At 41.0% G+C, this 19,727-nt stretch overlaps 2 protein-coding genes across 5 annotated transcripts; both read left to right on the top strand.

Moving 5' to 3' along the window:
- The first annotated feature begins 776 nt into the window (after nt 1–776).
- Nucleotides 777–3,134, top strand: tmem107 (transmembrane protein 107). Of its 2 annotated transcripts, none has more exons than XM_056238835.1 (5): nt 777–882; nt 1,038–1,105; nt 1,309–1,409; nt 1,972–2,068; nt 2,905–3,134. In XM_056238835.1, the coding sequence occupies exons 1-5, from the start codon at nt 796–798 to the stop codon at nt 2,957–2,959; spliced, it is 408 nt and encodes a 135-aa protein (XP_056094810.1). In that variant the 5' UTR covers nt 777–795; the 3' UTR covers nt 2,960–3,134. The 2 variants fall into 2 exon arrangements, with proteins under 2 accessions (XP_056094810.1, XP_056094811.1); XM_056238836.1 differs by lacking the exon at nt 2,905–3,134 and adding an exon at nt 2,260–2,531.
- A 582-nt stretch (nt 3,135–3,716) lies between these two features.
- Nucleotides 3,717–16,524, top strand: aurkb (aurora kinase B). Of its 3 annotated transcripts, XM_056238841.1 has the most exons (9): nt 3,717–3,772; nt 4,116–4,154; nt 4,296–4,335; nt 4,576–4,609; nt 4,731–4,919; nt 7,278–7,416; nt 7,975–8,123; nt 8,211–8,385; nt 16,313–16,524. In XM_056238841.1, exons 1-9 carry the CDS (start codon nt 3,767–3,769, stop codon nt 16,493–16,495), a joined length of 954 nt encoding a protein of 317 aa, XP_056094816.1. In that variant the 5' UTR covers nt 3,717–3,766; the 3' UTR covers nt 16,496–16,524. The 3 variants fall into 3 exon arrangements, with proteins under 3 accessions (XP_056094816.1, XP_056094818.1, XP_056094817.1); XM_056238843.1 differs by lacking the exons at nt 3,717–3,772; nt 4,116–4,154; nt 4,296–4,335; nt 4,576–4,609; nt 4,731–4,919 and adding an exon at nt 4,963–5,017; XM_056238842.1 differs by lacking the exons at nt 3,717–3,772; nt 4,116–4,154; nt 4,296–4,335; nt 4,576–4,609; nt 4,731–4,919 and adding an exon at nt 6,173–6,227.
- The last annotated feature ends 3,203 nt before the right edge of the window (nt 16,525–19,727 follow it).

Genomic DNA, 19,727 nt, shown 5'->3' with positions numbered 1-19,727 from the left:
GAATTGCTTTTTCATAGTGTGTGTGTGTTACTCCGCGCCGGCAGGTGGCGATATGAGCTCAGCGCGGAGTTCAGACCGTTGCTGTAGTAACGCTGACGTGCGCGTCTGTGCCTGAACATGTGAGTGTAAATAAATCTCTTTTCACTAAAGTTTATTATGTGCTAATAAAGCAGAAGGTTCATGTATATAACTGCAACACACATTTAAAAGGTTTTGAACAGATTTAGAGCGAGACTGCGACTAGGGGAGAAAGTATTGGACTGTATGATGTGTTATTGTGTATGTGTGTGTGTGTGTGTGTGTGTGTGTGTGAGAGAGAGAGAGAGAGAGAGAGAGAGAGAGAGAGAGAGAGAGAGAGAGAGAGGGTGTGTGTGTTTGAGTTATGGATGTGTTTTTGTTGTTGTTCATACTGTGTGTGTGTGTGTGTTTATGTGTATGTGTTTTGTTGTTTATACTGTAGGTGTGTTTATGTGTGTGTGTTGTTGTTCATACTGTGTGTGTGTGTGTGTGTTGTTGTTGTTGTTGTTTATACTGTAGGTGTGTTTATCTGTATGTGTGTGTTGTTTTTCATACTGTTTGTGTGTGTGTGTGTGTGTGTTGTTGTTGTTCATGCTGTAGGTGTGTGTGTGTGTGTGTTGTTGTTGTTGTTGTTGTTGTTGTTGTTGTTGTTTATACTGTAGGTGTGTTTATCTGTATGTGTGTGTTGTTGTTTTTCATACTCTTTGTGTGTGTGTGTGTGTGTGTGTGTGTGTGTGTGTTGTTGTTCATACTGTAGGTGTGTGTGAAGGCATCGGGATGTCGGTGGTGAAGAGTCTCGTTCCTGCGCGCTTCCTCACGCTCTCCGCACACCTGGTCATCATCATCACCATCTTCTGGTCTCGCGTGAGGACACACACACACACACACACACACACACACACACACACACACACACACACACACACACACACACACACACACACACACACACAGAGCTTCAGCTTAGGGAGTCAAATAACAGAACTCAGACAGCGTGTGTGTGTGTGTGTGTGTTACAGGAGAATAACATCCAGTCATGTCTGCCACTGGACTTCACTGAGGAACAGTTCAGAACAGAAGATACACGGTAAAACACACACCAGAATCACATCTCTATTTGTCAGCTCATATGAATATAAGTAAAGAAAATATCATAAACAAAAGCACAACATACAAAATTAACACAGGAATAGAAATATAACACAATGTAGTAAATGTTTTATGCAGGATGCAATGTTTTTTGTTCAGTCGATCTCTGATGATGCTTGTGTGTGTGTGTGTGTGTGTCAGGCTGGTGGTGGCTCTGTCGGTGACTCTGGCTCTGTTCCTCATTGAGCTGGCTGGATTTCTCTCGGGAAGCTCCATGTTCAACAGTAATCAGGCGCTTCTGTGTATCCTTACATCAGTCATGTGTACAGTCCCACGCCTCCAGCAACAAACGCCTTACTGGACAATTCATTTCTGCTTTCAATGTCTCATCTGATTGGCTGAATGTTTCTCTGAATGTCTCTGATTGGCTGAAGTGTTTCTCTGAATTTCTCTGATTGGCTGAAGTGTTTCTCTGAATGTCTCTGATTGGCTGAGGTGTTTCTCTGAATGTCTCTGATTGGCCGAGGTGTTCTCCTGAATGTCTCTGATTGGCTGAGGTGTTCCTGTGAATGTCTCTGATTGGCTGAGGTGTTTCTCTGAATGTCTCTGATTGGCTGAAGTGTTTCTCTGAATGTCTCTGATTGGCTGAATGTTTCTCTGAATGTCTCTGATTGGCTGAAGTGTTTCTCTGAATGTCTCTGATTGGCTGAGGTGTTTCTCTGAATGTCTCTGATTGGCTGAGGTGTTTCTCTGAATGTCTCTGATTGGCTAAGGTGTTCCTGTGAATGTCTCTGATTGGCTGAGGTGTTCTCCTGAATGTCTCTCATCTGATTGGCTGAGGTGTTCTCCTGAACGTCGGCTCAGCTCTGGTCTCTCACTCCAGCGCCTGCATCAGTTTGTCCTTCTTTGTGTTCCAGCAATGGCCCTGCTGGACGTACTGGATCATATTCAGCCTCTGCAGGTCCGTCTTCTCCTTACACATTTTTATTCATTAGTATTAAAGTGCCTTGTTATGCTTTTTCATATATTGCCTCTCATGCAGTGTGTATTAGAGCTGTTTGTGAATGTAAAAGATGGAGTTTTTGTCTCCCAAAAGAAAGAATCGATTCTGAATGAGTCTTCAGTAATTCAGTCTCTGCTGATCCTGTGTAGGTTTGTGACTAATTAGCATAATGCCAGCCTGTGGTGTTGATTGGCTGAGCAGCGTCTCTTAGCTCCGCCCTCAAACACTGTAGTGTATCTGAGACTGGAAGAGTTCGGCTCGTGTTGTTCGTGTCGAGGAGACGCTGTTTTCTGAGATTGATGCGGTAAAACCCACGCCATCGTTACTGTTCGCATCACTGTGATCAAGAGCTGAGATTCAGATATGATAATGAGCGTTTGCTTTCTGACCAATCAGAGCAGAGCAGCTCTCAGAGAGGCGGGGCTTAGAGAGACTGAATCTTTATCGAAGCGTTTCAGACTCTGAGAGAAAAGATTATGAGGAAATAAAGTGTTTTTGATCTTGGATGAATGTGAACCTGTTGTAGGAGAAACTGAACAACATCAGGAGCCTTTAATATAGTATAATAGGAGCACTTTAAAACCAGATTTATAAGTATTATGTAAGCTTTTCTGTAGGTCAAATAGTTTTGACTAACAAGTGTCCAACAAATCCATGATTGTAAAATATAAATGCATTATATCTACACAAGCTTTGGTATATTAAAATGGTAAATGTATTGAAAATGGACATATTCCATCTGAATGGAGCTGCATTAGTCATAATTCATCATTTGTTGTGTGTGTGTGTGACAGTGTGTTTCCAGCGCTCTTCGAGTTCTTTCTGCTCATTTCACTGAAGTCAGTGTGAGATTCTTCAGGACATGAAGACCCTGCAAAAGAAAACACTCGATGAAGAGTTTGCTGGACAGATAGAGACTCTCGTGTTCTCCTCAGTGTTTTAGAGAACGAGAAATGGAGAGATTTGAAGCTGTATCACTTTTCTGTGTTTTAGAAAGTAATTAAACGTACATTTTCACAGTGAATTTGTGTGCATTGTTGTCTTTTATAGTTTTGAGGGCTTAATATACATTTTATACAAAGAAGTCGTACACATATTTATCGAAGCCTATTTCTGTAACATATGAAAATCAGAATTGTTACACAAAAAGTATAAATTGTGATTTAATGTGTCAAAATTATTACATTTAAAGTTGAAAAGATTAGATAAAAGTAATAATTATGAAGTGATTATTATCGTCTAACTATGACTTAGTATTTTATACTTTCGACTTTTTATGTCATGATTATGAATATATCAAAGCATTGTCGTCTCTTATGTGTCGGAAATGGGATTTCACTACATATACAATAATGGTAATATACATGTATGTTTAGTACAGGTACAAATGTACAGGAAATAGATATATATGTTAATTTTACACATTAATTAAAATAATTGTACAGTCCATGCTGGTACTCTGCCGCGGTGTAAATGAGGCGGGGCCAAGGTGATTGGCAGGTCGCGGCCCAATGAATGTTTTTTTTTAACAGGCCAATCAGCGATAAGTTTACGGCGGTTGGGCCAATAGCAGAGCAGCTGGGTTTCATTTTGAATCCAGGCGGTTAAACGGAAGAGCTGAGGCGCAGATACAAGAACAACAGAGGAATCCTCATCATGCAGGTATAATGATCGCATATTGATCATTTATTTTCAGTATAAGTGCTTTTATTTATATTTATATGTGTATGTTGGAGATAGCGGAGGAATTGATCTGTATCAAATCTTGCTCTTAGCGTCATTGTCCGAGTGAAAATACGAGTAGCTGCTGCTACTAAGTTAACTCAGACGTTATATATTAGTAATACCGGTAATTGTATTTTGTTTGGTTAAGTTACCCATATGTGAGCTGTCTTAGTTTTATTGATATAAGTGCCTCATTTTTTTCAGGGTTGTCTTATTTTTATTGATGGAAGTGCTTCAGTGTGTGTTGAGTTTGAGATATTTTTGTGTTTCTTTTAATCAGAATAAAGAGAACAGGGAACCCAGAGCTCTGCAAACACAGGTGACACAATCAATAACATGTTATTTATATTAAGCGAGTCATAGTGCAGTTTACATAGATCACGTGCTCATCTCCAGCTCTACGTCACTGCTGTCTGTCTGATGCTCATGTTGTGTGTGTGTGTGTGTGTGTGTGTTTCAGGCTGCTGGTGAGATGAATCCAGACACACACACTGTTTCAGGTAAAACCTTGAGAATGTGTCAGAGCAAACCTTCTTTATAAAGATGTGTATGAGTGCAATATGGCTGTTAAGGTGGTTTACCTTCCTTCAAAGATACTTTATTGGGTGGCAGGTGACACTGTTTAGTCCACTAGATTATAAATGATCTGAATTCTCCCACACATACTAAAACACAATTTTTGTTGCATGTGATTGTTTAAAAGTTTAAACGATTGTTTGATAGATATAGTCTTCTTTCAGGTCCTGGGAGAGTTCCAGTCAAGTCGAGCTCAAAGTAAGTTCACTTTAAAATTATAGTATGAATATGAATTTGCACAACTCTTGATCTTTGTACCAGAGAACGAGACTGAAACATTGAAGAACATGAGTGTGTTTAATAATAACTGCTGTTCCAGGAAGTTCTGCATAAAAGACTTCGACATCGGGCGTCCGCTGGGAAAGGGCAAGTTTGGGAACGTGTATCTGGCGAGAGAGCGTAAGCTGAAGGCCGTCGTGGCGCTGAAGGTCCTGTTCAAATCTCAGATGGAGAAGGAAGGAGTGGAGCATCAGCTGAGGAGAGAGATCGAGATCCAGTCGCACCTCAGGTGTGTGTGTGTGTGTGTGTGTGTGTGTGTGTGTGTGTGGAGGAGGAGGGAGTCGAGCATCAGCTGAGGAGAGAGATCGAGATCCAGTCGCACCTCAGGTGTGTGTGTGGAGGAGGGAGTGGAGCATCAGCTGAGGAGAGAGATCGAGATCCAGTCGCACCTCAGTGTGTGTGTGTGTGTGTGTGTGTGTGTGTGGAGGAGGAGGGAGTGGAGCATCAGCTGAGGAGAGAGATCGAGATCCAGTCGCACCTCAGGTGTGTGTGTGGTGTGTGTGTGTGTGTGGAGGAGGGAGTGGAGCATCAGCTGAGGAGAGAGATCGAGATCCAGTCGCACCTCAGGTGTGTGTGTGGAGGAGGGAGTGGAGCATCAGCTGAGGAGAGAGATCGAGATCCAGTCGCACCTCAGGTGTGTGTGTGGTGTGTGTGTGTGTGTGGAGGAGGAGGGAGTGGAGCATCAGCTGAGGAGAGAGATCGAGATCCAGTCGCACCTCAGGTGTGTGTGTGTGTGTGTGTGTGTGTGGAGGAGGGAGTGGAGCATCAGCTGAGGAGAGAGATCGAGATCCAGTCGCACCTCAGGTGTGTGTGTGTGTGTGTGTGTGGAGGAGGGAGTGGAGCATCAGCTGAGGAGAGAGATCGAGATCCAGTCGCACCTCAGGTGTGTGTGTGTGTGTGTGTGTGTGTGTGGAGGAGGGAGTGGAGCATCAGCTGAGGAAAGAGATCGAGATCCAGTCGCACCTCAGGTGTGTGTGTGTGTGTGTGTGTGGAGGAGGAGGGAGTCGAGCATCGGCTGAGGAGAGAGATCGAGATCCAGTCGCACCTCAGGTGTGTGTGTGTGTGTGTGTGGAGAAGGAGGGAGTGGAGCATCAGCTGAGGAGAGAGATCGAGATCCAGTCGCACCTCAGGTGTGTGTGTGTGTGGAGGAGGGAGTGGAGCATCAGCTGAGGAGAGAGATCGAGATCCAGTCGCACCTCAGGTGTGTGTGTGTGTGTGTGTGTGTGTGGAGAAGGAGGGAGTGGAGCATCAGCTGAGGAGAGAGATCGAGATCCAGTCGCACCTCAGGTGTGTGTGTGTGTGTGTGTGTGTGTGGAGAAGGAGGGAGTGGAGCATCAGCTGAGGAGAGAGATCGAGATCCAGTCGCACCTCAGGTGTGTGTGTGTGTGTGTGTGTGGAGGGAGTGGAGCATCAGCTGAGGAGAGAGATCGAGATCCAGTCGCACCTCAGGTGTGTGTGTGTGTGTGTGTGTGTGTGTGGAGGAGGAGGGAGTGGAGCATCAGCTGAGGAGAGAGATCGAGATCCAGTCGCACCTCAGGTGTGTGTGTGTGTGTGTGTGAGAGAGAGAGTGTTTGAGCTGCTCATGTCATGAGCAGTGTTTATTTTGACAGCAAATTTTGATTTGCCATTTAGTTTGTCATATGTTAGTCATCTGAATTGTTTTAGTCGACTAAAATCTAACGGGTTTAGTTAAATTGTAATGCATTCATTTTTAATTTCTTACAAATTTCCAAACCCGTTGTAAACTCTCTGAGGAAACATCCATTAACCTTGAACATGCAATGCAGACACAGGTTAACTGCTGTGACATTACAAAAGATCTTAAAATTAAATAAAACCACTTCTCCTAAAGTAGAATACTATCTTCTTTTCAATGACTGTATTTGTATAAATTAAATAACTAAAAGCAGTGAATGCTTTTTTTCTTTTTCTTTTGTTGTTTGATTAATATTAAGGGCACAGACGGCACTAGTGTTATTACGCACTGTCACTTTAAGACTGAATGCACATCTGATATTCTCACAACTCTTCACATTCTCTAAAGACATAACCGACTGTGATTACGTGAACTCTCTCCACAACTGACATTTAGAGTTAATGTTGTGTGTATTTGTCCATTCAGACGTGAACGAGCTCAGTTCAGTGCTAGCGCTATAGCTTCTGTGTGCATGTCTGCACGCTACGAGTGTGTGTGTGTGTGTGTGTGTGTGCACAGAAAACCGTACCGAATACAGCTCTCTTTCGTGTCCTTACTCTTCAGATCTATCCATATGTCTGCTCTTCTCTTTCTCCCAGAGGTTTGCACTTTTTTTTTTTTAGATGTTTAAAGATACCGGCATCAAGCGCATGCCAGCTCGTGTCCCGCCGGGTAGATCAGCGCGTGACATCAGTTCTGACGGGATCTCTTTGAAAATTGTCCCTACTGAACATTTTTATCTAGTTTTTATGTGTTGACAAATGTCAATAGATTTTCACCATAGTTTTTGTCATTCCAAAAAAAAAAAGTTTTAGTTTTCGTCTGTGAATTTTTTTTTCTAAATTGACACTGGTTGTGAGATGATCCTCGTGTGTGTGTGTGTGTGTACAGGCATCCAAACATCCTGCAGTTCTACAACTACTTCTTCGACGACTCGCGTGTGTATCTGATTCTGGAGTACGCGCCGCGCGGAGAGATGTACAAGGAGCTCCAGCGCTGCGGACGCTTCGATGACCAGCGCACCGCCACCGTGAGTGAACACACACACACACACACACACACACACATACTGCTATCATGGTCTGTCAGGGTTTGTACAAGGTGCTCAAAGTACTTGAATTTTACTTTATGAAATTTATGTCCTGGAAAACAGCCATATTTATGTAGAGGTACTTGAAAAGTGCTTGACTTACTTAAATACTATATATTTAAAAAAATAAACGCACAAATACAGTCTTTTCATACAAAATCTACACTGCAGGCCCCTCTCGATAAGTACGCCAACATTATGAAATAAAATGTTATTTATTGAACAATTGCCATTATAATGTTGTATTTAAAAAAAATATATATATATATATATATATATACTGTGTGTATATATATATAATGCGTTGTATTTTGGATAACTCATATATGTAATTTGAGTTTAAAAAAAATACTAAAGATATTGTTTGATAAGTGAGATCTCTGATTGTAGTCCTGAAAAAAAACTAGTGCTTGAAAGTCCTGGAACTTCTTTGAGGTATCTGTACGAACCCTGTGTGTTGTGTTGCTGACGCTGATCTGTGTGTGTGTGTGTGTCCAGTACATGGAGGAGCTGGCGGACGCGCTGAACTACTGCCACGAGAAGAAGGTGATCCACCGAGACATCAAGCCGGAGAACCTCCTGCTGGGCTTCAGAGGAGAGCTCAAGATCGCAGACTTCGGCTGGTCCGTCCATGCGCCGTCGCTACGGTAACACACACCCCATAACACACCCGAACACGGCCAGTCGTGTGTGCCGCTGTGGTGCTGAGCTGTGTGTGTGTGTGTGTGTTTCAGACGCCGCACCATGTGTGGCACGCTGGACTACCTCCCGCCGGAGATGATCGAGGGACACACACACGATGAGAAGGTGGACCTGTGGTGTATCGGGGTGCTGTGCTACGAGTGTCTGGTGGGAAACCCTCCGTTCGAGACGGCCAGCCACACCGAGACCTACAAGCGCATCACCAAGGTGTCTGTCCACACACACTCCTTACACTGACTCCTATTTATAGGGATGCACAGATATAAAAATTGAGGCCGATACCGATCTCATAATCCATAAACCCATTCCAATTACTCAGGATGTGCATGAGTTCTCTAAAGCTGATGTGACTTTTGGCAGAAAAAAAAAAATGTATATATATAAATTAGAGCTGTCAAATGATTAATCACATCCAAAATATTTTTTTTTTTTACATACGGTATTTTCCGCACTATAAGGCGCACTTAAAAGCCATTAATTTTCTCTGGGTTTTTCTATGGATGGGGAACACACGTTCACCAAGACGGGGAGACAGCGCCGAGCGACTTACGCCACTATCTGCCAATGGATCGTGGATGCCTGCCCTGGGCTGATATATCAGTCTCAACTGTGATTCGAGCTTTCACGAAGGCAGGAATAATCTCTTTATTCAGCCAGCTTACATACCCGTATTTAGTTCCTGTTTTCGGCCGAAGTCCACAGTAGTCGATTGTCGAGTTCGCGCGCGCGATCAAACCTCCTCCGTGTGTTCAACATCTGATTCGGATGAACTATCCATTTGAGCTGATATTCCCAGAACACCACACAGCACCGTCATCGGCTCACAGCTGACAGTCTGAGTCTCCACTGTTGCTTAGCTACCAATGATCGCGCGCGCACTCGACAAACGCCTACTGTGGACTTCGACCGAAAACAGGAAGAAAATACGGGTATGTTCAGTCAGATTCACCGTGTTCACTCACATGGCTCGGCTGTGCACTTGTAATGACACATTAAGGTTGTTAAGAGGCTAAAAGCAGGTTTAAAACTTGTCCCGTTTAAGTCAACAGGGTGCAAATTTTTTAAAAAGAGGATAACACTGTGTAGGCAACACCGGTTTTGTCGTTGTTATCTGTTCTGACAGCACTCCCAATTTACAAAAAATTAGCTCAATGTTAAAATTGACCGGAGTTCTTCTTTAACGTTTGAACAACGTTACCATGGGAGTGAACGGAGTTGTCAGAACGCTTAATAAAGTTTGACTTTATCTGACTGTTTTGTTGACATTTGTTGACATCTAGTGGATGCATAACGCAAACCCAGTCAAACGTTTGACTGCAGTATCTTATGCGCCTTATAATCCGGTGCGCCCTATATATGAAAAATGTTCTAAAATAGGTCATTCATTGAAGGTGCGCCTTATAATCCGGTGCGCCGTATAGTGCGGAAAATACGGTAATATATGTGGGTGCACTGTGTATAACTATTTTATATATATAAATACACACATGCTTGTATATATTTAAGAAATATTTTCATGTATATACTGTATATAGATTTATATATAATTTATATTATATATAAATATTTTATATATAAATAATATTTTTTTCTTAAATATGCATGCATGTGTGTGTATTTATATATATATATATATACAAAATAATTATACACAGTGCACCCACATATATTATGTAAAAAAACCCGTTTATTTTGGATGTGATTTAATCATTTGACAACCCTAATATATATATAAATAGTATACGTGTATACTATTTATTTATTTATATATATTTTTTTCTGCCAAAAGTCACATCAGCTTTAGAGAACTCATGCACATCCTGAGTAATTGGAATGGGTTTATTACTGATGCACTGATTTACAAATTTTGCCCGATAACCGATAATTATTTATATTTGAAAGGCCATAACTGATCCGCTTCAGAGAACTCATGCACATCCTGAGTTATGTGTTAAGATATTAGTCTTGTTTTAAACAAATAAAATTAGTTTTAAACCAATAAATTCAGTAAATATCTCACTAAGACTAATAGGCTACGTGCACAAGCGTAGTTTCGAACTTCCGCTATTGTCAGAAGTCGGCATTAGGGATGGCGAAAACTAAAATTCTTGACCGACCACCGAGCCTCATTAACCGGTTGAAACGGTTAACCGATTACCGTATTTTCCGCACTATACGGCGCACCGGATTATAAGGCGCACCTTCAATGAATGACCTATTTTAGAACATTTTTCATATATAGGGCGCACCGGATTATAAGGCGCATAAGATACTGCAGTCAAACGTTTGACTGGGTTTGCGTTATGCATCCACTAGATGTCAACAAATGTCAACAAAACAGTCAGATAAAGTCAAACTTTATTAAGCGTTCTGACAACTCCGTTCACTCCCATGGTAACGTTGTTCAAACATTAAAGAAGAACTCCGGTCAATTTTAACATTGAGCTCATTTTTTTGTAAATTGGGAGTGCTGTCAGTACAGATAACAACGACAAAAACCGGTGTTGCCTACACAGTGTTATCCTCTTTTTAAAATTTGCACCCTGTTGACTTAAACGGGACAAGTTTTAAACCTGCTTTTAGCCTCTTAACAACCTTAATGTGTCATTACAAGTGCACAGCCATGTGAGTGAACACAGTGAATCTGACTCCAGTAAATGTGAAAGATATGAATAAAAATGATGTTTATTCAGCCAGCTCACATACCCGTATTTTCTTCCTGTTTTCGGTCGAAGTCCACAGTAGGCGTTTGTCGAGTGCGCGCGCGATCATTGGTAGCTAAGCAACAGTGGAGACTCAGACTGTCAGCTGTCAGCCGATGACGGTGCTGTGTGGTGTGTTCTCTATGTGAGAATATCAGCTCAAATGGATAGTTCGGATTCGGATAGTTCATCCGAATCAGATGTTGAACACGTAGAGGAGGTTTGATCGCGCGCGCGATCTCGACAATCAACTACTGTGGACTTCGGCCGAAAACAGGAAGTAAATACGGGTATGTGAGCTGGCTGAATAAAGAGATTATTCTTGCCTGCAGCCTTCGTGAAAGCTCGGATCACAGGAGACTGATATATCAGCCCAGGGCAGGCATCCACGATCCATTGGCAGATAGTGGCGTAAGTCGGCCGGCGCTATCTCCGCGTCTTGGTGAACGTGTGTTCCCCATCCATATATAAGCCGCTCCGCATTATAAGGCGCACTGACGTTTTTTGAGAAAATTAAAGGCTTTTAAGTGCGCCTTATAGTGCGGAAAATACGGTAGTTTAAAATATGCTACGAAATCCCGTAAAACTTCAAATAGTAGCCCGGGCTTTTATTTACCCAAATCGTCGAACTGCACCGGCTTGTATTTGAGACAGGCGTCTATATGAGACAGGCCTTTATAATTTAGTGTTGAGATGTTGTTCATTGAGTGTATAGGCGAGTCTCTAATCTCTAAAAATCTCCAAATGCTCCACGTGAAACTGCGGTCTTCCGACCTTTTACTATCGGGTCAATTGATTTTGATTAATATGCGCGAGGGAGAGAGTAAGACAGCGCTCGTGTTGTTTGAAGACGTGAGAGTGCGCGCGCGCGGCTCATCGATCAAAAAAAGGCTTTGGAAGGACAAAAATGTGCTTTGGCGGCCGCCAAAAAGCGGGCGATCTGGCGGTTTTAGAGGATTAAATGCAGCCCGTTACTAAACAACAGACCCGGCCTCTATTTACCCAAACCTGCAGCCACACCAGGCGTGTAAAAGAGACAGGCGTCTATTTGGGACTCGGCTATTATGTGAAGTTTTACGGTAGCAGCCATTTAACGATAAACAAGACGATACGACCGTAGCAACACGATAAACCCAATGGGTAAAACAGGCACCTTCAGAATGCGTAAAAAGACGCACCGACCAAGGTATGTATAACTCACTGTGTGCCTTCTAATAACGGACACAACTCTTTTGTATAATTAATATTTTTATTTTTATTCTTCAAAAAGACAAGTGTCAACTTCTGTTAAGGACAACATCTCATAAACCATAACAGACAATGGCCAACATGGCCTACAGCTATTCTTAATAATAACATTAAAACGAAAAATTATTTTAATCTATGAATGAGAATTAGCCTAGCCTACTGTATAGCCAACAAATAGCTCACAGATAGGTGTTAGGCCACCGCCTAATTATTAAAACATAACGCAATGGTTTTTCTTTATTGAAATTTCGTTTTTCTTTCATTAAATTGTTTTTCTTTATTGAAATTTCGTTTTTATTTATTGAAATTTCGTTTTTATTTATTTAAATCTACCCTTTACTGCGACAGTAATTTGTTAGTCAGAAAAAATATTAGACTATTTTATTAAAAGTAGCCTATTGCTTAAGTTAACAGACCTGCGCCAGAACAGCGTGCGAGCGGGAAGCGGAGCGCCTCGCGGGCAGGGCTTATACGCTCCGAGAACGCATTATAGTGATATAAAACACATGTTTTATACAGAACTGTTGACACATGTTTTATATCACTAGTGCAGTGTCCGTTATCGGAGCATATAAGCCCTACCCGCGAAGCTGTTCTGTAGTTTATCAAAAGTTTATTAATTCTGAACGTGCCGAGTCTCGCGTGTCTATCTATTGCACCAAATGCGACACTGAAAAAGCTGTGACCTCGCGCCAAATGTTTTTATTGGTTTATTAAGTACAAACAGGTGAGTTATGAAAAATTGAGTGTGAGGGATTTGTTCACTTCACACAAAAATATCTTGGAATGAGATAGTAGCGTTTAGTCTACTGTCTATAATAGCCTAATTTAGAGATCACTTTTTCTTTTTTTTTTACCGACTACCGAGAACTTTGATCGGTTAACGTTAATACGGTCAACCATCGGTTAAACGGTCATCGGTTAACATCCCTAGTCGGCATATCAGTTTCCGGTTTACGACTGTTCATCCGCTATAAACGGATGGAACCAGCTTCCAGAAGAGATCAGATGTGCTCCTACAGTCACATTCAAATCCAGACTCAAAACACTTCTGTTTAGCTGTGCATTTACAGAATGAGCACTGTGCCACTGTGTCTGACTGTTTCTACTGTACTTTATTTTATTCTTTATTCTAAACTGTTTTAATTATTTCCTCCTGTGTAAAGCACTTTGAATTACCATTGTGTATGAAATGTGCTATATAAATAAACTCGCCTTGCCTATAAACAAGCAAGATGAGTGCTGCTGTTGTGCGAAAAAGAGTTGTTAAACACATCTAAGTTTCTAAGAACTGTAGGTGGATCTATCATCTAACGCTCGTTTCACACACACCCCGTTTGCAGTGCGTGTTGCGGTGCAGGAGCAACGCGCGCTATAGTGCTTTCACATATGATGCGTTTGCAGTGAATAACTGATCCGCGGCTGTACCGCAAACACATACTTACTATTTTTTTATTTAAAATCCAGAAGTTATGCTGCAACTTTTATTTAAAAAAAAGTTGTCAGCATTGTGATTCTCTTTGTACACATACAATCTTTAATGGACGTATGCACGTTTAAACACAATTTAAACAACGTAAGTTAGGGCTATTATTCCATGCATTACTTATATTAAGTTGGTCAAGTGGTCAATTTGACTATATTAAAATTGCAAATATTTTAATTTAAAACTTAAAATTGGCAAAAACAGCCGACTCGCATGCCTTTTCATTTGCATTTAAATTGTAATAGCCTATAGATCTTGCATGTCACAAATAACTTGTTTTTCCACCTCCACGAATGGCATGAGTGTTGTTCATTATGTCGCCTTAATAGTAGTTTTCCTTGATTTACCCCGGTCTTCACAGTCTTCAGATGACTGTGAAAAATAGTAGTACCGGTATATTAAATGCATTTATGGTGAGATTACTACATTTTATTTAATGAAACGCATTTATGGTGAAATGACTACATTTTCAGGTCAATCTTTGTGCATTTTGACCACAAAACATTCAGTGTCACTTTAATGCAGCACAGGAGAAATAGATTCGGTGCAGTAACGATCGCTGCACTGCTGTTATAGCTACGTGCCGCATCTGGAAGTCGCTAACAGCCATTTGAGCTTCCACCGCTTCCCGAAAAACACCAACCTTCGTGCGCAGTGGCTGCACAAAATAGACATGTAGTAAGAAAAAAATAGTAAGTGTTTGTGGTACAGCCGCGGATCAGTTATTCACTGCAAACGCATCATATGTGAAAGCACTATAGCGCGCGTTGCTCCTGCACCGCTACACGCACTGCAAACGGGGTGTGTGTGAAACGAGCGTTAGATCCACTTTAGGGCTGTCAACGAATATTCTAAATTTGAATATATATTCGAATAGTTTTAAAAAACAGAAATTCGAAGGTGAAAATGAATATTCGAATCATGTGGAAAAATACGCCCGCGGTAGCAGAGGCGCGGCTGTCTGCTTTGCGAGTGGCAAAATTAAAACGCATTTTCCAGCTGCACAGAGAGAACAGTGAGTGTCTGGCTCACTCATTGGCTGTGCTGCGGCAACTGCACATCCAATGGCACGGGCGCCTCCAATGTGTGCGCCAATGAGCTAGCATTACATCAGACACGTCAGAGCCCGCCAAGGGGGCGTGGCCAGACGCCCTGGAAATAGCCGTAGTAGCAGGCTAGCAGCAGTTTACCACAGCACAGCTCGCTCGGAGCATTCAATGTCGGTTCTATATACTGTAAAACTTCAATTAACGTTAATAATATTTGTTTCAATCACCGAATGAAGCCTGCTATATTTAGGACAGGAGTCGCGACCTTAAATTGCTTGCACAAAACTCTTGATCAGCACTCAACATTTGTTTATTGTTGTTCATTTAAACCGTTATGCGCAGAGAGCGTGAGGGCGAGAGAGAGAGAGAGAGAGAGAGAGAGAGAGAGAGAGAGAGAGAGTAAGGTCTGCGGTCTCTTTACTTGGTTTTGTGTAAGTTAATACGTTGTCAAATATGTTTAAACTTAAATAAACTACCTATACAAGTAGTTGTGTCTCTTTGTATTAATTTGTCCTGTTATTAACGTAATGCGCGTCATTGACAAAATGCGCAACCAGATATTCGAATATGTGTTTTTTTGGGGAGGGAATATTCGAACGTCATTTGAGCAATTTTGACAGCCCTAATCCACTTACAGTTCTTAGAAACTTAGATGTGTTTAACAACTCTTTTTCGTACAACAGCAGCACTCATCCTGTTTGTTTATAGCGGATGAACAGTCGTAAACCGGAAACTGATATGCCGACTTCTGACCATAGCGGAAGTTCGAAACTACGCTTGTGCCTATTGGAGGTTATGAGGATTTAACAACATTCCTTTCAGGAGTAAAATTTTTTAAAATGATGTTTGAAAATTGATAATACTTTTTAAATTATGAAATGTCAGGTTTTTTTTTTATAATTAATTTCTTTAAGTGCATGTACAATTCTTAAGTTTTCAAGTGCTTTCGGAACATTCAACATGGTTATTCTCAAGAAATTTACATTTATAAAATTTTAAATGAGCTCCCCATTTTTGACTCATTTATGTTTTTACGGAATTTGAATTTCGGCAAAAAGTCACATCAACTAGAGAACTTGTGCACATCTCTATTAATAGTAATATATGCATAATATTTTAATTGATGCAATACGTTTCTTTTATCTTGTTCTTTTTTAGTTAAGTATATTTTATATTCTTATCTTAAGTAAGAAAATAGAAGTTTATAATAAATTCTAAGAAATTGTGAACGAGTTCAAATTTTATCTTTTCTTTTTCAAATATTGTAGCAATCGATTTTGAAACTAATCAATTTTAGTTAATGTTGTCATCGTTATACATTTTAAAATGAGGTCTCTGTATTTGTAGTTGTAACTGAAATTAAATTTCTGCAAAAAGTCAAATCACACAGTCATGGTTGATTGTTCATTGGTGTCACTTTAAAGAACTCGTACACGTCCTTAGTATTGGGAATATAATAATATGCTTAGTATTTTAAACGACCCAACAAATTCGTTAAATATGATTGGAGGTTATTATGATTTTTCGGGGGTGGGGGGGGAATATTCAGGAATTATTTAAGTTTTGAGAATGCAGAGTATTCTTAACTAAATACTTGACTGCTACTTTCTTACTTTTGTTCTCTCTCTGTGTGTGTGTGTGTGTCTCAGGTGGATCTGCAGTTTCCTAAAGTGGTTTCTGACGGCGCTCGTGACCTGATCTCGAAGCTGCTCCGCCACAGTCCCTCCATGCGTCTGCCGCTCAGGAGTGTGATCGAGCACCCGTGGGTGAAGGCCAACTCACGCAGAGTCCTGCCGCCCGTCTGCAACACACAGGCCGGCGCACACCACTGATGACATCAGCACACGGACCTGTTGGAGACACTCAGACCCGCTGTTGCACTTCACTGGGGGTCTATGCTGTGCTGTCACACTTGATGTCCAAAACGTGTGTGTACAAACTCTACAGTTTGTTCTCTGCTCTTTTACACACTCTTGTATAGCTGTAGTTCTGTTCATATACATGTGGTTTTATTGTCTTCTATGAATGTGTTTCTTGTGCTGAATCTGTCAAATTATATTAAAAATAAGAGCTTTCAAGGAGTTTGGTGTTGTGGTGTGTTTGTTAAACTCCTGAACTGATGCCGTTTTGGATGTTGGTGAGTATTGATTACTGTAGCGGTTTCCATCCACCTATATTTATGCACATTTTGGGATCTCGCATAAAACCGCTGGATGGAAACGCCAAATGCACATAAATTCAATAAAAACGTATAAGTATAAATTTAACCGATAATAAAACATGCGCATAAACTACATTGAAAGCACATTTTACTGAATAAATCCCTCGAAGCGCATCAAAGACGAGACCTCGCGATTGCGACACGTAACTGGACTAACTAGTGGCCCGATCTCATCGTATTCGTTTTGCTTTTGGTGTAAAAATAGTTTACTGGTATACAGTAAGACAAAAAAAACAAGGATGTTCTTCTTGCACAAAGACCCACTCCGATGAAAATAATGTTTTTCTAGGTGTTAACATGTTCTTGTGGCATTTTTCTGATGTTAGAGGACATATCTTGAGAAAAATAAGCTCAAAGTTGTATTTCTGAGTATTTCTACATTCAAATGGCTGTGGATCAGTAGCAGACGCTAAAATGCCGGCTAAAATCGACTGGAGTTGTGACGTAGTAACTCCACTGGGCGTCTCCACGAGTCCACACGCGACGTCTTGGAGTGAAATAATGATCGGTGATAACTTTGATTAACTTCGGATATTAATAATTTAACGTGTATATAATACTGTTGCCCCACCGGTATTGGGGGTGTAAGCTAGCGGGAGAGACCGTCACCGAGCTCTCAGCAACGGGCAGGGGGAGGGGCGTCTCCGTGCCAACGGCTCCGCCCACAACGCAGAGGTGAATTGCTAATGAGCAACTGCCGCTCTGCTGAAGCGAAGTCCCAGAAAACGGCACAGGTTTTGTGATTTTGGCTAAAAAGGGCATAACCATAATTTAAAGACCACTGGGAATGTTTAAAAATAGCTCAAAATATGATCGGAGTGGGACTCCATGACTGGACTATTTCTGCATCACTAAAGTTCTCTTTTATACCATTACATGTTGTCATAGGTGGGCTATGTTACATTTAAAGGCTATCGGGATGATTTCGGACACAGCCTCATCACATAATTTGCATGTCTAGTGTGTTTTAACAAGAACTGGAGTATGCTAGGCTAATGTCAGAAAAGAAAATAAATACATAGAGAAAATAAATATTCGTGTGTGCTGTAAAGTGGTTAGAAAAAATGAAATCGGAATTGGCTAAAATCTGTATCGGCAGGTCAAACTCAATGAAAAATCGGAATCGGCCTAGAAATTTGTAATCGGTGCATCTCTATATTCTTTCTGATTAATCCATCACATAATCTGATGTTTACTTAGATGTTGTATTTATTTATTTCTACATTTGCCGTAGTATTGTCGATGGGTTCAATAACACATCCTGCAAAAGGGGGGCCTTGGCCAGAACATAGTCGTATTTAGTGGGCCTTGTCATGGAAAAGTTTGGGAACCCCTGGTCTAGACCAATTCACACCACACAGACAATCGGCAGCAAATTCCAGCATTACAAATAACTGTTATGTTCACACTGCCCCGACAGACCAACAAAAAACGCTGATTGAACATGTTCAGTCGGGTGAAAACAAACCCGGACCAATGCCAACAGGGATAACAACCTTATACAGCAACAGCCAACAGACGTGTATGTTGGCGTTTGGCCTTAAATGGCCTTAAGAGGAAGAACACAATGGTGTGTGTGTGTGTGTGGTCTCAGAGTTCGGTCCAGGTGGATCCAGAGACTACATTTAGATAAAGCACACAGTGCAGAAGACCTGCTTTATGAAGTTAAACAAGGGATTCCAGTAAATCCTAGCCTGGTTAACAACGGATGTCGCTCAAATGCCTCTGGGTTAGACCTAAAACCAATCAGAGCGATCGCCATCGTGTAACGCCTGCCTCAGTGTTTGTGATTGGTGCCACGATTTGGAAGGATTAGAAATGGGCTTGAATGGGCTCTTGGCCAGACTAACTTGCAAATCTAAATTTGCCGGACTAAGCAAATCCACCATGGCCCTTTGTCCTCTAGAACCCAGTAATGCAATGCGTGGCACCTCATTCTGAAACACACACACCTTATTTTTAAGGGGTAATAAAATAAATAATCATAAATTACTTGTTAGAAAATTATGAAATGTTTTTATTTAACTTTTGTAGCATTTTAAATGTTTATTATATTATATCAATATCAACCGCTCACCCTCCATATTATTACCGGACAAGTACCTTAAAACTTTATTGATTAAAAAATAACTAGGGAAGCATCGAAACGCGAGAATGATTCTTATTTTATTAGCTACATACAGTGTAAAAAAGCGATTGATATTGGAGAGTGTAGATCTGGTAACAAGTGTATATCTGAGAGAGTTTTATTTTTTTCATTTATAGCAACACAACAGTGTAATAACGTAGTAATAGTCTGTGTTTTCGAGTAGGTGCGCTGAAAGCTATCTGAGTTGTGCATGTGCACTGCTCTGCCTGAGGCCTGTGGGTGTGTTTCTCCTCTCTGGAGAAGTATTTAAGGCAGGAGTGTGATCTCTCTCTCTCAGACTGAAGCTCTTCATCAGATCCACTGCTGATACACACGTCTAGGTGAGTGTGTTTCTAATAAAGGGCATTCAGAGCTCATTTGAAGACCTGTATTTGTGTTCATGTGCTCGTGGGCAGGCCCTTTTTACATGATTTAAGAATATTTCATGAAAAAAAATGTACTCGGAAATATTAAATGCCATTTTGTTACCATATTTTTTAAACTGATATGAACAGTATTTGTTGTGTAACTTTGTAATCAAGAGTCGACAGGACAGCTAACATCTGTATGAAGGGCAGACACTCAATGTACAGATGAAAAGGGATTTCTGGGGAAGTGATTGCATTACTTATATTAAAATGACAAGATGATATTGAATACAAAAACATATTGTAGAAAAGACAAAAAAAATTAGCTTTCCGTCTAAATGTTCAAT

Source organism: Rhinichthys klamathensis, unplaced genomic scaffold, assembly GCF_029890125.1.
Source record: "Rhinichthys klamathensis goyatoka isolate OS25496 unplaced genomic scaffold, OSU_Roscu_1.1 h1tg000545l_1, whole genome shotgun sequence".
Classification (NCBI taxonomy): domain Eukaryota; kingdom Metazoa; phylum Chordata; class Actinopteri; order Cypriniformes; family Leuciscidae; genus Rhinichthys; species Rhinichthys klamathensis.
This window is presented reverse-complemented; position numbering and strand designations above follow the sequence as displayed.